This window comes from Crinia signifera, chromosome 7 (assembly GCF_055691185.1).
Source record: "Crinia signifera chromosome 7, ASM5569118v1, whole genome shotgun sequence".
Lineage (NCBI taxonomy): Eukaryota > Metazoa > Chordata > Amphibia > Anura > Myobatrachidae > Crinia > Crinia signifera.
In genome coordinates this window covers 151,473,801-151,489,670 of record NC_139223.1, presented here as the reverse complement: position 1 = coordinate 151,489,670, position 15,870 = coordinate 151,473,801, and the positions used below count along the sequence as shown (strand labels likewise).

General features: G+C 43.8%; 1 protein-coding gene across 1 annotated transcript in view; it reads right to left on the bottom strand.

The window, feature by feature from the left end:
* Window positions 1-15,870, bottom strand: part of LOC146020679 (lymphocyte antigen 75-like) — a 39,948-nt gene that overhangs the window by 7,782 nt on the left and 16,296 nt on the right. Inside the window, exons 3-4 of the mRNA XM_083153971.1 lie at window positions 10,844-11,014; window positions 9,503-9,667 (exon numbers count right to left, since the gene is read on the bottom strand). Coding sequence (XP_083010097.1) covers window positions 9,503-9,667; window positions 10,844-11,014 — 336 coding nt within the window. The remainder of the gene's footprint in view (window positions 1-9,502; window positions 9,668-10,843; window positions 11,015-15,870) is intronic.

Sequence of the window (15,870 nt, the reverse complement as noted above, 5' to 3'; positions counted from 1 at the left end):
TTTTACCCACTATGGATTTGATCTCGTTGTCTATATTGAGGCCCCGAGGGGAAAAAGTTTTCATAGTATAAATCCATCTTAGTTCTATTTTATTGATGCGGTGGATATAGTCTCCCCCCCTCCAGTTTTGCGGGACTTCTTGTATTCCTATGAAATTTAGGCCAGCTGGGTTACTGTCATGGTGTTCTTGAAAGTGCTTAGATAAGTTATGGTCATCTGCCCCAGTTTTAATTTTGCGGATGTGCTCCCCTATGCGTATTCTGAGTTGTCTGATGGTGCGACCGATGTATTGTTTATGACATGGGCATTCTAGTAGATAAATAATTCCTTTGCTGTTGCAAGTGATTTGGGTCTTTATTTTATAACTGGTTTGTGTGCTTGTGGATGTGAACTCGGTGATGGGTTTGGTACTTCTTTTTTTCCCGTTAATGCAGCCTACGCATGTGCCGCAGTAGTAGTGGCCTCCTTTTTCGTTGTATTTGTCAATTGTGGTTTGTATTGTATGTTGTGGGGGGATATGGTTGTTTGTTAATTTGCTTCTGATGTCTGGTGCTTTTCTGAATGTAATTCTGGGGTGTGTTGGGAGAAGGTCTGCTATTTGGTCGTCTTCTTTAAGTAGTGGCCAGTGTTTGCGTAATATATGCTGGAGTGCTTTGGAGTGTTGGGAATATTCTGTTATGAATCTAATTTCCTGGGGTTTGTCTTGTTTTTCTTTGTATTGTAACAGGTCTTCCCTATTGTATTGGTGTACTTCATGATAGGCTGATTCTACTGAGTCTGGATTGTATTTTTTGTCTGTAAATTGTGTAGTGAGTTGTGCGCTTTGTGTCTGGAAGTCTTTGATATTTGAGCAGTTGCGTCTCAGTCTGATAAATTGTCCTTTGGGTATTGCTCTTAGCCAATTCGGGTGATGCCAGCTGGTGGAGTGTATAAAACTATTAACATCTACTGATTTTCTGTAGGTTTTAGTATGCAGTTGTTGGTCTTCTATAAATATGTTTAGATCAAGAAATTCTATCTCGGTTTTACTGTATTTGTGGGTGAATCTTAAGTTGTTGTTATTTTTGTCCATGTTCGTCAGGAATTGCTGTAAAGTGTGTTCTGGACCGCGCCATATGAAGAAAACGTCATCTATATACCGCGACCAGAGCACGAGATTCGCCCCAATGTGTTCGCCCTGCCAGATGTGACAATCCTCCCACCAACTCATGAACAGATTGGCGTAACTTGGGGCGAATCTCGTGCCCATCGCGGTCCCTGTGTGTTGGATGTAAAATTGATCCTCAAACCAGAGGTAATTGTGTCTTAGGATGAATAGTATGCTGTCTGTAATGAATTTGCGTTGTTCTGGTGTCATATTGGGGTCTTTCCTGAGATGGTAGTCAATGCTGTCTGTTCCCTGTTGGTGGTCTATTACGGTGTATAATGAAGTGACGTCTGATGTTACTAGCCACATGTCTTCCTCCCACTTGATGTCTTTTAGTTTGTTGAGGATTTGTGTGCTGTCCTTCAGGTGAGATTGTTGTGTTTGTACGTATGGCTGCAGTAATGTGTCTATGTATTCTGACAGGTTGGTGGTGAGTGAATTAATGCCCGATACTATTGGTCTGCCTGGTGGGTGTATGGGGTCTTTATGAATCTTTGGCAGGTAATAGAATACTGGGATTACCGGGTGCTGTTTCTGGATGAATTTGTACTCCTGTTGGTTCAATATTCCTGTGTGTAGTCCTGATCGTATGTGTTTTTCTAGCTCTCTTTGAAAATGTTCTGTTGGATCTCTTGTTAGTTTACTGTATGTCTGTTCGTCGTTGAGTAGTCTGTGTGCTTCTGTGAGATAGTCCTCTTTGTTCAGAACAACAATACCTCCACCCTTATCAGCAGGTTTGATTATGATGGAATGTAAAGGCCCCCATACACTAGTAAGATTTATCTGACCTGTAAATTGCATCTGATTTCCCTTGAACTTCCCCGGCAGCTTCCCAGGAGACCTACATACAATTTTACACTTGATGTGCCGTTTTATACATCCAATTTGCGTCAGATAAATCACATGTGATTTATCTGACGCACAGTGTCAGCGGCCCTGAGCTGTCAGCAGAGTCCCTGATCCTAGGCTGTCCCTATGAGCCCACGTCCCCTGTGCCAGGAGACCTGGAGCCGGTTTCTATTTTTTTTATAGTTTTTATTTTAATATTATATTAATAATATTGATTTAATCATATTTTTAGTAATATAATTATTTCTAGTTGTCAGTGTAGCCCCCCACCCCCACTGCCCCAGCAGGGCTGCTCCTAAACTGTAGCCCCCCAGTAATGTAACTGGGGTACATATATTGTTAATTGACAGTATAAATTGGTTACAGGACTAGTTACAGTTTTAAATACAATGTTGCAAATAAGACCAAATGAGGCTGGGAGTGGGGAAAGGATCTCTAATCACAGAGTGATTGCTTAAAAATGGGGCAATGATTGTTGGAAAGGTATTTTTAATAAAAGAAAGCACATATATGTGTGTGTGTACACATATATTCTATGTGCCTGTTCTGCGGGAGAGGAGGAGCGTGTCCATGTATATGGAAATAATGCTTGTGAGATCTATGGGAGAGTTGATTATATAATAATGAGTATTCAGTTAAGGAAGGCTGTATTGTGTGGATTGGTAAGGAAAGGGGTTTGAAAGATAATTAGTACTTGGAACATTGAATTTTATATATGTTAACCTGTTAGGTGGTCATAGAGGTAGGGTGAAACCTGTGATGCTGTGTGTTCCTACTGTGAAAAGAGTGATATCTGGTTATAAGATTATGTGTACCTGTGGAGGCTATGTACTAGAGGTGTGTATTGTGGAGGTCTAGAAATTTATAATATACTGCAAGTATATGCCAAAAAATGTTTGTCAGGAGGTGAGTGATAAATTAATTAGTTTGTATAGAAGACTATTGTGTGTTTCCGGGGAGGGTGAGTGCAGAATGTTTGTGCATCTGATAGTGTGTCCTCTCTAGAGCGAGGTCTGTGTGTATGTGTAGTAATAAATGTGTCCCCCTGCTTGGGGAGGTGTGCTGCTGAGGTGAAAAGGGCGATGTGGAGAGGAGGGAAAGCGGTTAGGTGACACACGTGCTAAAATAAATCAAAGAGCGTGATAAACCTAATGAACTGTGCACTGCTGATGATTAACAGGGTAGTGTCTGCTATGGGTATGATAAATAGTGCTGGGGAAGTGTACCACGGATGGGATTGTTGTTGTGGGAATAAATAACAAGCAGTGCTCTGTCACCTCCGGGCTGAGCTCCAGCAGCGTACGGTGTCTGCGCGGCTCTCTGTGGACTCCTGTGTTAAATTCTTATAACACTGGAGTCTACAGAGAGCCGTGCAGGCAATCAGGTGCCGTACACTGCCGGAGCTCAGCCCAGAGGAGACGGAGCACTGCTTCTTTTACCGCTCAGTGCGCTCAGTCAGTGCTCACTTCATTAGTGACAGCCCACAGGACGCTGCGGCGGCTTCCTGCTTCCGGTGATGTATGCGTGCTGCGGGGGGCGAGAGGAGGGTCCAAACATATAGATATATCGGATCTGATGCATCATAGGTGCAAAAGCACCCACGATGTGCCCATGATGGGTCAGATGCCGATATATCCTATGTTCAGCAGGTCCGACTACCTGATCAGATCCGATGCGCACGGGACCGCGCATCAGATCAGATCAGATGTCAAACACATGCGATTTTCGGCCGATTTCACCCGATTTATCGGCCCAAAGTGCCGACATCGGGTGAAATCGGCCGAAAATCGCACAGTGTATGGGGGCCTTAAGTCTTGTAGATCTTTCAGGGCGGAGTATTCCTTATTGGTTAGGTTGTTCCTGGTATTGTGGAGGTGTAATTGTTCTAGGTCTTTTTCGACCATTTTTGTGAATGCATTGATTTGTGGACCGTTCATGTGACTAGGGTAGAAGGTGGATGGTGGTTTTAAGCTAGTGTGTTTGTATGTGTCTGTTTCGTTTCTTACTTGTGTTGGTATTGTTGAGGAAAAGTATTTTTTAAGGGCTAATTTGCGGGTGAAGTTGTGTAGGTCTAGGTAGGTTTGGAATTTGTCTAGTTTGTTCGTGGGTGCGAATTTTAAACCTTTGTCCAGTAAACGTAAATGGTCAGGTGTCAGTGTATGGTTACTGAGGTTGAAAATTCCTTTCCCTAGTTGTGTCTCTGTGTCCTGACTCTGTTTCTTTTCTCCTCCCCTACACCCCCTCCTTGTTTTTTTGAAGCTGTAGTGCGTTTGCCGGTCTTCCTTTGTGTTTGTGTTGTCCTGGGTGGCGGGTTCCCTAAAAAAACTGGGTGGTATTTTGCACATGTTTGCGGTGTAGTTTCTGTCCTGGGTGTGGTCACTGCGGTGGTTCCAGCTGGATGATCAGTAGGTGTAGGTGTAGCGATGTCAGTGTTTTCGGTCTCTAGACTATGATGTATTGAGAAGCTTGTCAGTGAGTCTTGTTCTTTATTTACGTCGGAGTCCCGTGTGTTTGTCCTGTCAGGTGAATGTGTTTGTGTAGGTATTTGTCTGGACGGGCTGGTGGGGTACTGTGTTTCTACTATGTGGGTTGAGATGTTTGAGATGTCACTGGTGTTCCACCCCAGGCCTAGGGATAGTCTTGCTAGTCTGGGGTAGTTGGGAATTTCTTCTGTCTCGTGGATGGAGAATGAGGTGTCCGAGTCTGTAGTGGTGTTTTCGTCGTTAATTTCTGAGTTTTCGGTTGGTTTAGGTAGGTCTTGGCTTGTTTCTATGTGCTTGTGAATCTTGGACATATATTGTTGGTAGGTCAAAGTCTTCCTATTGGTGAATTTTTGGGGGTCTGTCTGTACTGGCAGAGGCAGTAGATGTTTATGTTTCAAGGTGGTGTGTGGTCTTTTCTTGTTTCTATCAATTGGTTTTTTGATGTTAAACTTATCCCTGAGTATTTTGTTTCTCTTGTTCTCTATAATTGTGGTTTCTGTCTTTCTTAATTTTGAACTAGTGAGCTCTGCTAGATTTATAAAGTGTTCCTCTTTTTTGTAGGGATCTAAAGTCTTGTCTAGAGTTTTTATTTCTCTGTCGAGTGTCTCTAGCTTGATGTTGTTGTCTTCTATGAGTAACTGCATCAGTTTAAATGAGCAGTCTTGAGTTATAGGTCTGCAAAATATACAGTATGAGTCATTCAGAACTTGAAGTACCAAATGCACAATATTTGGATAAGATCTGCTGATAATGAGTCACTACCTACTAACATAAACATTACTGAAATATGGTGAAGTCTAAACACCCCCTACGCATCTGGGTACATGCTCAGAAATATACACAGAATATAATGAAAAGCAGGCAATCTATACAGGGAATACACTCTGATTGCATACAGTGTACCGAAGTTTATCCATTGCCCTATTACCGTGGACAGTACTGTCCCCCCTACCGCGGTGGCAGGCTAAATGGGGCTAATGGGAGCAATTTGAAATATGTGTTTGTGGACATATCAGTAACGGTATGAAGTCAATGGGTAGACAATGTCTAGTTTGACAGTCACTAGGTAGATCACTAGTGGTCGACTTCTTGAAATGGTCAACATACTCAAGGTCGACATTGACAAAAAGTTGACACAATTTTATGGTTGACATGAGTTTTTCACATTTTTTTTTAAAGGTGGTTTTTCATACTATGCAAGTGGGCATAGAGTGGCAATATAATAGTGAGCTGAGCGCAGCGAGGCTCCATGTCCAAAGCATGACGAGTGCAGTGAGCCATGCGAGGGGACGTGGTACATGTATACTGTGTCCATGTCGACATATGTACCAAAAAAAAAAAAGGGGAAAAACTCATTTCGACCTTATTCATGTCGACCACCTCTATGTCGACCATAAGCTTGTGTTGACCTTTTGTCAATGTCGACTTTGGGTATGTTGACCATTTCGAGGTGTCGACCTAGTCACTGTCGGCCATTAGTGGTCGACCTAATGACTGTTGAACTAGACATTGTCTACCATTTATACCATAACCATCTGTAACTTGACCCTTTATTCCCCCATAGCTTGCACCGATCTCTATTCACGGACACAAATGGGAAGCTTTTGTATCAAAAGCAAATGCAGATGCTAATTTATGTATCGTTGTGTATGTATGTATGTATGTGTATGTATGTGTATATATGTGTTTGTCACTGAATCACTGCCATCTGTTGGCAGTAAGTGAAACTACATCTCTTTCTCTCACTGATGCACAAACACAAAGGGCAATCACAACGTAGCAGACTAGCTTTTGCTTTGAGCGGGCTTACTAGTATAATATATGTTTGTATGTATGTATGTATGTATGTATGTATGCAGTGGCGTAACTCCCGGAGGCAATGGAGACATTGGCCGCTGGGCTTTAGCTCCAAGGGGGGCACAGAGGAGCCGGCAGCAGGAGCCTGTGACTTCTGCAGTGAGCAGTAACATACCTGCTGCCGCAGTTGTCACAGGAGAGAAGGAGCCAGTCAGTGCAACAACTATTGGGGCAACTTAAGCACAGCTCCCACGGCTGCTGCACGCAGCTGCAGCCGTGTCATGTACAGGGATGAAACTGAAAGTAAACTAGTACACAGGTCCTAGCAGCCCTCTCTGTTGGAAGCTCAGGGCTGCTGGAAGCTTTAGGTTACTTTTAGTTTCTTCTTCACTGTAATTCAGTGCAGTCAGTTCCTCTGGCAGGGCTGCCAGATAAAGAGGGAGCTGCTGATCTCAGCTCAACCCCCTCACCAGCCTCCCAAGAGTTTCCATGAAACAGCCCAGCACTGCAGCAGGCTCCACAGGAGCTGTCCGAAAAGGGGGCGGGGCTAAACGGCAGGCCCTTCGTCGGCATGGTGTGTGTGTGTGTGTGTGTAACTATTATACTGTATAAATGTGTGCATGCGTGTGACTGAATAAGTGTGTGACTGCAGGTGTTTAACTATGTATAGGTGGGCCCCAGGCAGCGATCAAGGCAGCCAGAATAGCAGCAGCTCAGCTGACTTAGGTGAGCACAAAACTGAAAAGGGGGGACAGTGGCGCCCAGGCCCCAGCCAGAGAGCATGTACCCCCTGTCAGAAACCATGTGTCAGAGAGTGTGTATCCCCTGGCAGAGAGGCATGTACACACCGGGCAGAGAGCATGTACCCCCTGGCAGAGAGGCATGTACACACCGGGCAGAGAGCACCGGGCAGAGAGCATGTACCCCCTGGCAGAGAGGCATGTATCCCCTGGCAGAGAGGCATGTACACACCGGGCAGAGAGCATGTACCCCCTGGCAGAGAACATGTGTCAGAGAGCGTGTATCCCCTGACAGAGAGCATGTACCCACTGGGCAGAGAGGCATGTACACACCGGGCAGAGAGGCATGTACACACCGGGCAGAGAGCATGTACCCCCTGGCAGAGAGGCATGTATCCCCTGGCAGAGAGGCATGTACACACCGGGCAGAGAGCATGTACCCCCTGGCAGAGAGGCATATATCCCCTGGCAGAGAGGCATGTACACACCGGGCAGAGAGCATGTACCCCCTGGCAGAGAACATGTGTCAAAGAGCGTATATATCCCCTGACAGAGAGCATGTACCCCCTGTCAGAAACCATGTGTCAGAGAGCGTGTATCCCCTGACAGAGAGCATGTACCCACTGGGCAGAGAGCATGTACCCCCTGGCAGAGAACATGTGTCAGAGAGCGTGTATCCCCTGACAGAGAGCATGTACCCCCCCCGTCAGAAACCATGTGTCAGAGAGCGTGTATCCCCTGACAGAGAGCATGTACCCACTGGGCAGACAGCATGTACCCCCTGGCAGAGAGGCATGTACACACCGGGCAGATAGCATGTACACACTGGGCAGAGAGCATGTACCCCTGGCAGAGAGGCATGTATCCCCTGGCAGAGAGGCATGTATACATCAGGCAGAGAGACATGAACCCCCTGGCAGAGAGCATGTACCCCCTGGCATAGAGCATGTACCCCCAGGCAGAGAGGATGTACCCCCTGGCAGAGAGCATGTACCCCCTGGCAGAGAGCATGTACCCCCTGGCAGAGAGCATGTACCCCCTGGCAGAGAGGCATGTATCCCCTGGCAGAGAGCATGTAACCATTGGCAGAGAATATAACCCCTGGCATAGAACATGCACCCCCTTGGCATACAGCATGCAACATTGAAACCCTTGGCATCAACAATGACACCCGTGGCAATGAGCATGTTGGTAAGCAGCAGTTATATGTAATAGGCATTACGGTGTGTAGTATTATATATAATGGGCATTACAGTGTGTGGCATAATGTGTAAAGGGCATTACGGTGTTTGGAATAACGTGCAATGGGCATTTACGGTGTTTGGTATAATATGTGATAGATATTATGTTGTGTGGCATGTGTAGTGGGCATTACGGTGTGTGGCATAATGTGTAATGGTCATTATGGCATGGGTATAATATGTAATATTATGGTGTAAATTTTGGGCGTGTGCCTTCAGTGTGCACTATACCTATTTTAAATTTGTCTGGCTCCAACATTTTCATCCTGATGCCTACATTTAAAAAAAAATTGGCAAGCCCTGGCATAAGATGTAATGGGCAACAAGGTGTGCGTTGTAACGTGTAATGGGTATCACTGTGTGTGGTGTAACGTGTAATGGGCATCGTGGTGTATAGCCAAACATGTAATGGGCATCATGGTGTGTGACTAAGTGTTTAATGAGTATCGTGGTGTGTGGCAAAACGTGCAATGGGCATCGCGGTGTGTGGCGCAATGTGTAATAGGCATTACTCTGTGTGTGTACGTCTAAGGGGCATTATGGTGTGCAAAACCAATATTATCTGTGACATCTGGGGGTCAAAGGTGCTGTCTGTGGTATATGGGGTCAAAGATGTTGTCTGTAGGATCTGGGAGCCACCGATAATATCTGTAGTATATGTGGGGGGTAACCAATGCTATCTATGGGTTGCAGGTGCTGTCTGTAGATCTAGGGGTCACTGATGCTATGTATGTGTAGTAGTGTGTGTGTGTGTGGGTGGGGGGCACTACCATCTTTGTCGCCTCAGGGCACCTGGTATGAACTTACGCCACTGTATGTATGTATGTATGTATGAGGAACAGAACTTGGCTAGACTGGGCAGTGACAAAGCAATTGTACATAACCACCCTGACTTGTAGTAGTGCCAGTGAAATGTGTTGGGTATGTAGCACTGAGTATTACATATAGGGAAACATTAACCAGTTAGTGATCTATTTGCACCTAGCAGGGAGTTGGGGCAAGTGAAGATACTAAAGTTAGCAGCTGACTGTAAAATCACTGGTGGGCACATAGGAACCTCTGCATTAATTGATTGGATACAGTCAGGTGGTAAGTCCGGCTTCTGTGGCCACCTGCAGCAACAGCCAACTGTGCATATACCACAATCAGACCCTAACTAGTTACATGTCCGCAGTACTGAAAAAAGTTTAATCATATGGTCTTTGTAACCAAAACATACACCTTCATCATTTATAAGGTACTTACCAGTAATGTATTTCAGCTCCTCAAGGCTGGAAATGCTCAGTAAGTCTGCACCCTGGCTTCTACAGGACGTGAAGGCTTCCTTCCACTTCAGGCTGGCTTGTGCATTGAACTGGTAGCATTGCTGGAGTTCAGTGTTTTGAGCCCAGGTGTGATTACAATCGTTCACTACAAAATAAACAGAATCTATCTATAGTCATCATCTGTTCTTGGAATTTACCTGACACAGTAGTTGCCTAAAGTATATGCTACATAGAAAGTGAAATGTGCCATCTACCCTCAGGTGTTTTAATTAGCACAGGTTCCTACATTGCTGACTGCATGTTAATATGGGCTCTATTTGAAGGTAAGACCTAGATAAATATATATAATGTGTTAGTATTAGAAATGTTAGGGACCCATCTAATGAAGTTCACCTGGACGCGGTGGATGGGCCCACATATTTGCGCAAATGTGTGCTAAGAACTTCAATTATACTCCATGTTAATTGTAAGAGTTATCAAAATTATTTTTACTATCAGTGTTCTTAGCACCTAGAGTGTGCATCAGTATTGTTCTTTTTTCCTGTATGGTACTAGAAGCCTTAACTTGGTAGCACCTGTCATTATGTTTAATAATATGGTGTGCAGTCCAGTCCCCCCCCTCTTTCCCAAAGTGAAATGTGCACCTAATATCCAAACCAGGGAACGTTTCTTAGCGATCTGGCAATTAAGACATGTCCAAAATTAAAAGAAACCCTAAACTGTACAGTTGGCATTGAACCATTTACTAATCTATGAGCTAATTACCCACAGCACACTAATAGGGCGTATACACGGTTCGATTTTGTCTATTTTTCTATTCGATTTTGCTTATACAGTAGGAGCAAGTTTCATCTTTGCTCCTTTGGCCATGGCTAGGCATGGCTATTCTATTGTTCTCAGCTGCAATACGTATTGTATTGCAGCTGAGAACAATAGAATAGCCATGGCTAGCCATGACCAAAGGAGCAAAGATGAAACTTGCTCCTACTGTATAAGCAATAACGAAACAAAATCAAATGGAAATCGAATGCATCCGATTTCTATTCCATCCCGATGTGGCCCCACGGTATCGATACCGAATAGAAAAATAGACTGTGCAGGCAAGACTATATAGTACAGATCTGTACTATATAGTCTAAATCGAATGTGTACACAGCACCATGCGATTCAATCTCAATTCGTTTGGGATCAAATTGGGATTGAATAGAATGTACATCGCACCGTGTGTACACCCCTTAGGAATACCTCCTGCTTGACACATGCACTCATTTACAGAGATCAGATAATTAAAGCAACCGACAAAAAAACAGACAGGGCTCACCTGGTTTCAAGCAGTCTCCCCATCTCCCTTCAGCATCAAAATTGCCAGAGGTTGCGCACCAGTCCCGATCCTCACTGGCATCATAGATGCAGTCATGATACCAGGTCCCATTATTAAAGTAGGGAAAGTCACAGGATTTCCCGAAAGAATTTCCACCTGTTGTATAAACAACTAAAAAAGTAGAGAAACAGAAAGTGAAACCAGTTTTTGGTTCAGGTGTAAAGAAAACAAATTAAAAAAGGCATGCTCTGTTAATTAAAAACAAAAATTATTTGTTCAAAATGATATTTGGACATTTTTGTTTTCACCAAAATAAGTTTCCTTTTCTCCACACTTGAGCAGTGGTTAGAAAATTTTGTGACACCCTGGGGTGACTTGGGAAACGTCAAATTGTTTATGAACAATTTAAAATGCAAATCCAGAGACAGTGGCTGCACATCTTGTCCCTCACCACATAACTGAATCTAGGATGACCTATACACACAATTTAGTTAAGCATTACATCTTAGGTGGCCATTCATCAGCAAGACTGATCTTACAATCATGATTGTGTCCAACTTTCCCTTCAACTCCCCGACAGTCCTTGGTGGTTTTTGGACACACAATGTACTCACAATCTGTCATACAATCCATCTGCTGCATGATTGTATGATTGAAGCTTCATTTAAATATAGGGCTGGCCTACTAGGATCCAAAGGATAGGAGTACCAAAAATCCTGTTTTATTATTTATTTTCTTAATTTGCAGGTCCAGCAACTACCAATCTGCTCACATCTGCTGTGTTATGTCATTATTACATAGCCCGAATGCAGCAATCCTCTGTAGTGGCAGAATTGTGCAAAAGGACGTCCACCACTCTCTTCAGCCGCCTGCCCGTCTGCCGCTTGGATACTTCTGTGGTTCCCAGCAACTTCACTGCAACGGGCCACCCAGAAGCTGCACCTCTCTTCTCTGCTAGTCTGGGAGGGAGTGTCACATGACTCTGGTGGTATGAGCCATCTAATAACAAAGTGCATGTACTTAAAAGCACATGCAATCTGCTCCCAATCCCAACTGATCTGACGTGCAGCACGTCAGATCAGAGGACCAATCCTCCAATCTCCTGGGGCCAGCATTGTATGATTGTGTGCACAAGATGCGCACACAATCTGCATACAATCCATCATACAATCCATTGAGATTGTATGATTGGGTGCAATGTCTTTCTGATGTATGGCCATCTTTATAGCTATAAACAATTAAGAAAATAAAAACACAAATTAAAAACATGAATAACTCATAATACCATATTGCAGAGTAACAAATATAGGCAGACTTGAATAATAAAATTGTTTATAGCTGTATAAGAAGGCCTGAAATGAAAGGTTTTATGTCTTATCTTTCTTGATTAATAAATACCAATTATTGATTAATTAACTCTAGCCTATACCCAGTTTTGATTTTGTTCTTTTCTAATTCTTTGGTTTCGGGACACTGAGCAATCCCCATCAAAACAGCACCATAGGTTTTGAGATTCTGTTTCTAAGAAAATATATTTGGTCCAGTAATATCACTGTTTTACTTGCTGTATTTCTATTGAATTTTTAGCGCTAGACTTTTTGGATTTCTATGGGGCAACTGTTATGCAGTACTGTGAAAACCACTCCAGAACATCTAAGACGCTCGTGCGTCTCATTTTGCTATGGCTGGATTTGAATGGAAGAATTGTATACTTATATTATATGCAGTAGCAGTGGCCGCCACCACCAAATGTTGTAGGCTAGTGAATAAGGGTGCCAAATTTGTAAAAAAAAAAAAAATATATCCTTTATGAATGAAATTTGGTCCTACAACACGCAGAGTGGCGTGTTGTAGGACCAAATTTCATTCATAAAGGATATTTTTTTTTAATTTTTACAAACACATTTAGGTATAGTATGTTATATTTAATATATTTAATATAACTAGGCACACAAAATAATTCTGCTTTTTCTGTAAAGCTTTCCATGCATCTCCATGGGCTGAGCAGTGCTTGTGCTTTCTCTGTTGTTGGAGACCAGAGTTCGATCCTTCGATTTACTTTTTTTTCCGTTATGCACAAGCGGCGCAGGACACTATGCACTTGCGGCGCAGGATGCACATGGGAACGCCATCTTCAGTGTCTCCATTGTTGCACAGTATGGCTGCTAGATGTGCTCGCCCCTACAGCCACGGAGAGCTCAAGATACTGGTGGCCTGGCGGGACAGACCTCTGACCAGTAACAGGACTAAGGTGGAGGCCAGAGGGCGAGCCATGACATCCGGGATAGGTTCTGCACGATGAGAACTGTGATGTCCTTAGAGAGGCGCTGGAGCGACCTTGTGTGGAGGGACCCAGACTTTTCTAGTCCTTAAGGGGCAGTAAGTATTGTACTATACATTATTACTGTACTTTTAGTTACTGTACCGAATTAAACATTATCTACTTTCCCGTCCATCATAATCCATAGTGTGGTAGATTGTATTCAAAGGTGCGTGCATTACTGTGCCACAGTGTATGTGGCAGCACATTACTGTATACTGCACTACTCTAGGGGAATTAGTGTGGCAGATTATATTCAAAGGTGCGTGCATTGCTTTGCCACAGTGTACTGTAGCGCCAATTGTTGGAACAGTCAACGCAACTGAACTTTCATACATTGCCCCCTGGTATCGTTTTGCCATTTGTACATAGCAGCGCCGGTAATGACAGGGACATGTAGTGCCCCTATCACCATGCCATGATTCTTCTCCTTCATAGATTTGGGGGTGAGGGGCAGTATTAGCGCAGATAATGGTGCGGATACAGCTTTTCCCTACAGTTTCTTACAGGAATATAACATTCTGTCCTATGGACCCCATGCCATTAACCCTTTCCCGACCGGGCGTTTTTTGTTAATTTTTGTTTTTTTTCCTCCTCGCGTTCAAATAAGCGTAACTTTTTTTATTTTTCCGGCTATATAGACACATGAGGGCTTTTTTTTTGCGGGACAAGTTGTACTTTTTAATGGTACCATTTACTTTACCGTATAATATTCTGGGGAATCAGGAAATAATTCAATGTGGGGTAAAAAGGAAAAAAAACGCAATTCCACAATTTTGCGCTGGTTACGTTTTTTTGGGAGTTCATAGTTCGTTTAAAATGATGGGTTATCTTTATTCTATGGGTCGTTACGATTCCGGTGATACCAAACTTATATAGTTTTCGTTACGTTTTACCACAAAAAAAAAAAATAGAACATTTTAAGTTTTTTCTAATTTGCGTCGCGTCGCCATGTTCTGCGGCTTATAACTTTTTTAGTTTTCCACCTACGGACCTGGGTGAGGGCTCATTTTTTGCGGGCTGAAGTGTACTTTTTAATTAATACCATTATGGGATATGTGCGACTTTCTGATCTCTTTTAGTTACATTTTTTTGGGTAGGCGATGCGACCAAAAAACGTAGTTTTGGCGTTGGGAATGTTTTTCCGTTTACGCCTTTAACCGTGTGGGATAACTAATGTTATATTTTAATAGATCAGACTTTTAGGAACGCGGCGATACCAAATATGTTTAATTTTTTTTTTTTTTTTTTGTGAAATGGGGAAAGGGGGGTGATTTGAACTTTTAATATTTTTTTTTTTTTGTACTTGACCACTAGGGGGCGCGATCGCCTGTACTAGGTTCAGCCATAGAGCTCTATGGCTGAACATAGTGATTTTCAGCACTTCCTATTACATCCTGCCTCAGGCAGGATGTAATAGGTATGCTGACATGGACAGCACAGGGGTCTACATTAGACCCCTGGCTGCCATGGCAACCGATCGGCACCCTCCGATCTCGCCGCGGGGGGCCCCGATCGGCGCCGGAGGGGGGAGCCCCCCCTCCGATCAGCTATTTAAGCACTGCGGGCGCTTTGCCCGCGGTGCTTAAAGGGTTAAACGGCCACGAGCGGCGAACTCGCCGCTCGTGGCCGTAAGAGCAGGTACCTGGCTGTAATATACAGCCATTACCTGCTCTCTTTCAAGCCAGCTCACTCCGTGAGCTGGCTTGATTCCCCCGCAACCGACTCATGACGTATATATACGTCATGTGTCGGGAAGGGGTTAAGTAGCTGCCTACTGGCTCCAGATAGTCTATGACAAAATTAAGAAGGACATAGAGGCACCCTAGTTGATCTTAATGCAAATGGCACTAAAGCAACATAACTTCTAACACACAACCTCCACACTCTCACCTGAGGTTCTGGTATTGGTTTTGACAAGGCCACCAAAAAACCTTGCACCGGCCCTGTATATCTTTCTTTAGTGTTACTTGTGAACACAGATTCCCTTTTTATACATGCTGAACATTATTAGGTGCAGTTGGAGCATGGATGACCGGGGCTCACACATTACAAACAACTATAAACTCATTATCAGATCATCATGATCTAATGGAGGGAAATGAAATCCATGAAAGGGAGAATTATGAAACTCTTTTAGCCAAAAATGGATGCCTATTGTTAGGGACTTACCTGGGGAAAGAAAAGTCGGTACTTGTTTCCTAGCACGGCCACAATCTTATGGATCGTGTACCTTTAAGTTAAGGTACACGATCCACATGATGGACCCGATTTCCTTTAAAATCAGGTCCATTTGGCCGGCTAAGACACAATATCGGGGGCATCGCGTCGGTCGGGACCATTAACATTGGTCCCGACGCGACCGACGCGATGCCCCCGATTTTTCCATAGGCTTCAATGTTAAAAAATATTTTACATTGAAATCGTGTCGGGAAAGGTAAAATATCGGGGGCATCGCGTCGGTCGGGACCATTAACATTGGTCCCGACGCGATGCCCCCGATTTTTCCATAGGCTTCAATGTTAAAAAATATTTTACATTGAAATCGTGTCGGGAAAGGTAAAATATCGGGGGCATCGCGTCGGTCGGGACCATTAACATTGGTCCCGACGCGATGCCCCCGATTTTTCCATAGGCTTCAATGTTAAAATATTTTTTAACATTGAAATCGTGAGAAAATGTGAAAAATGTGAAATGGGCCAATATG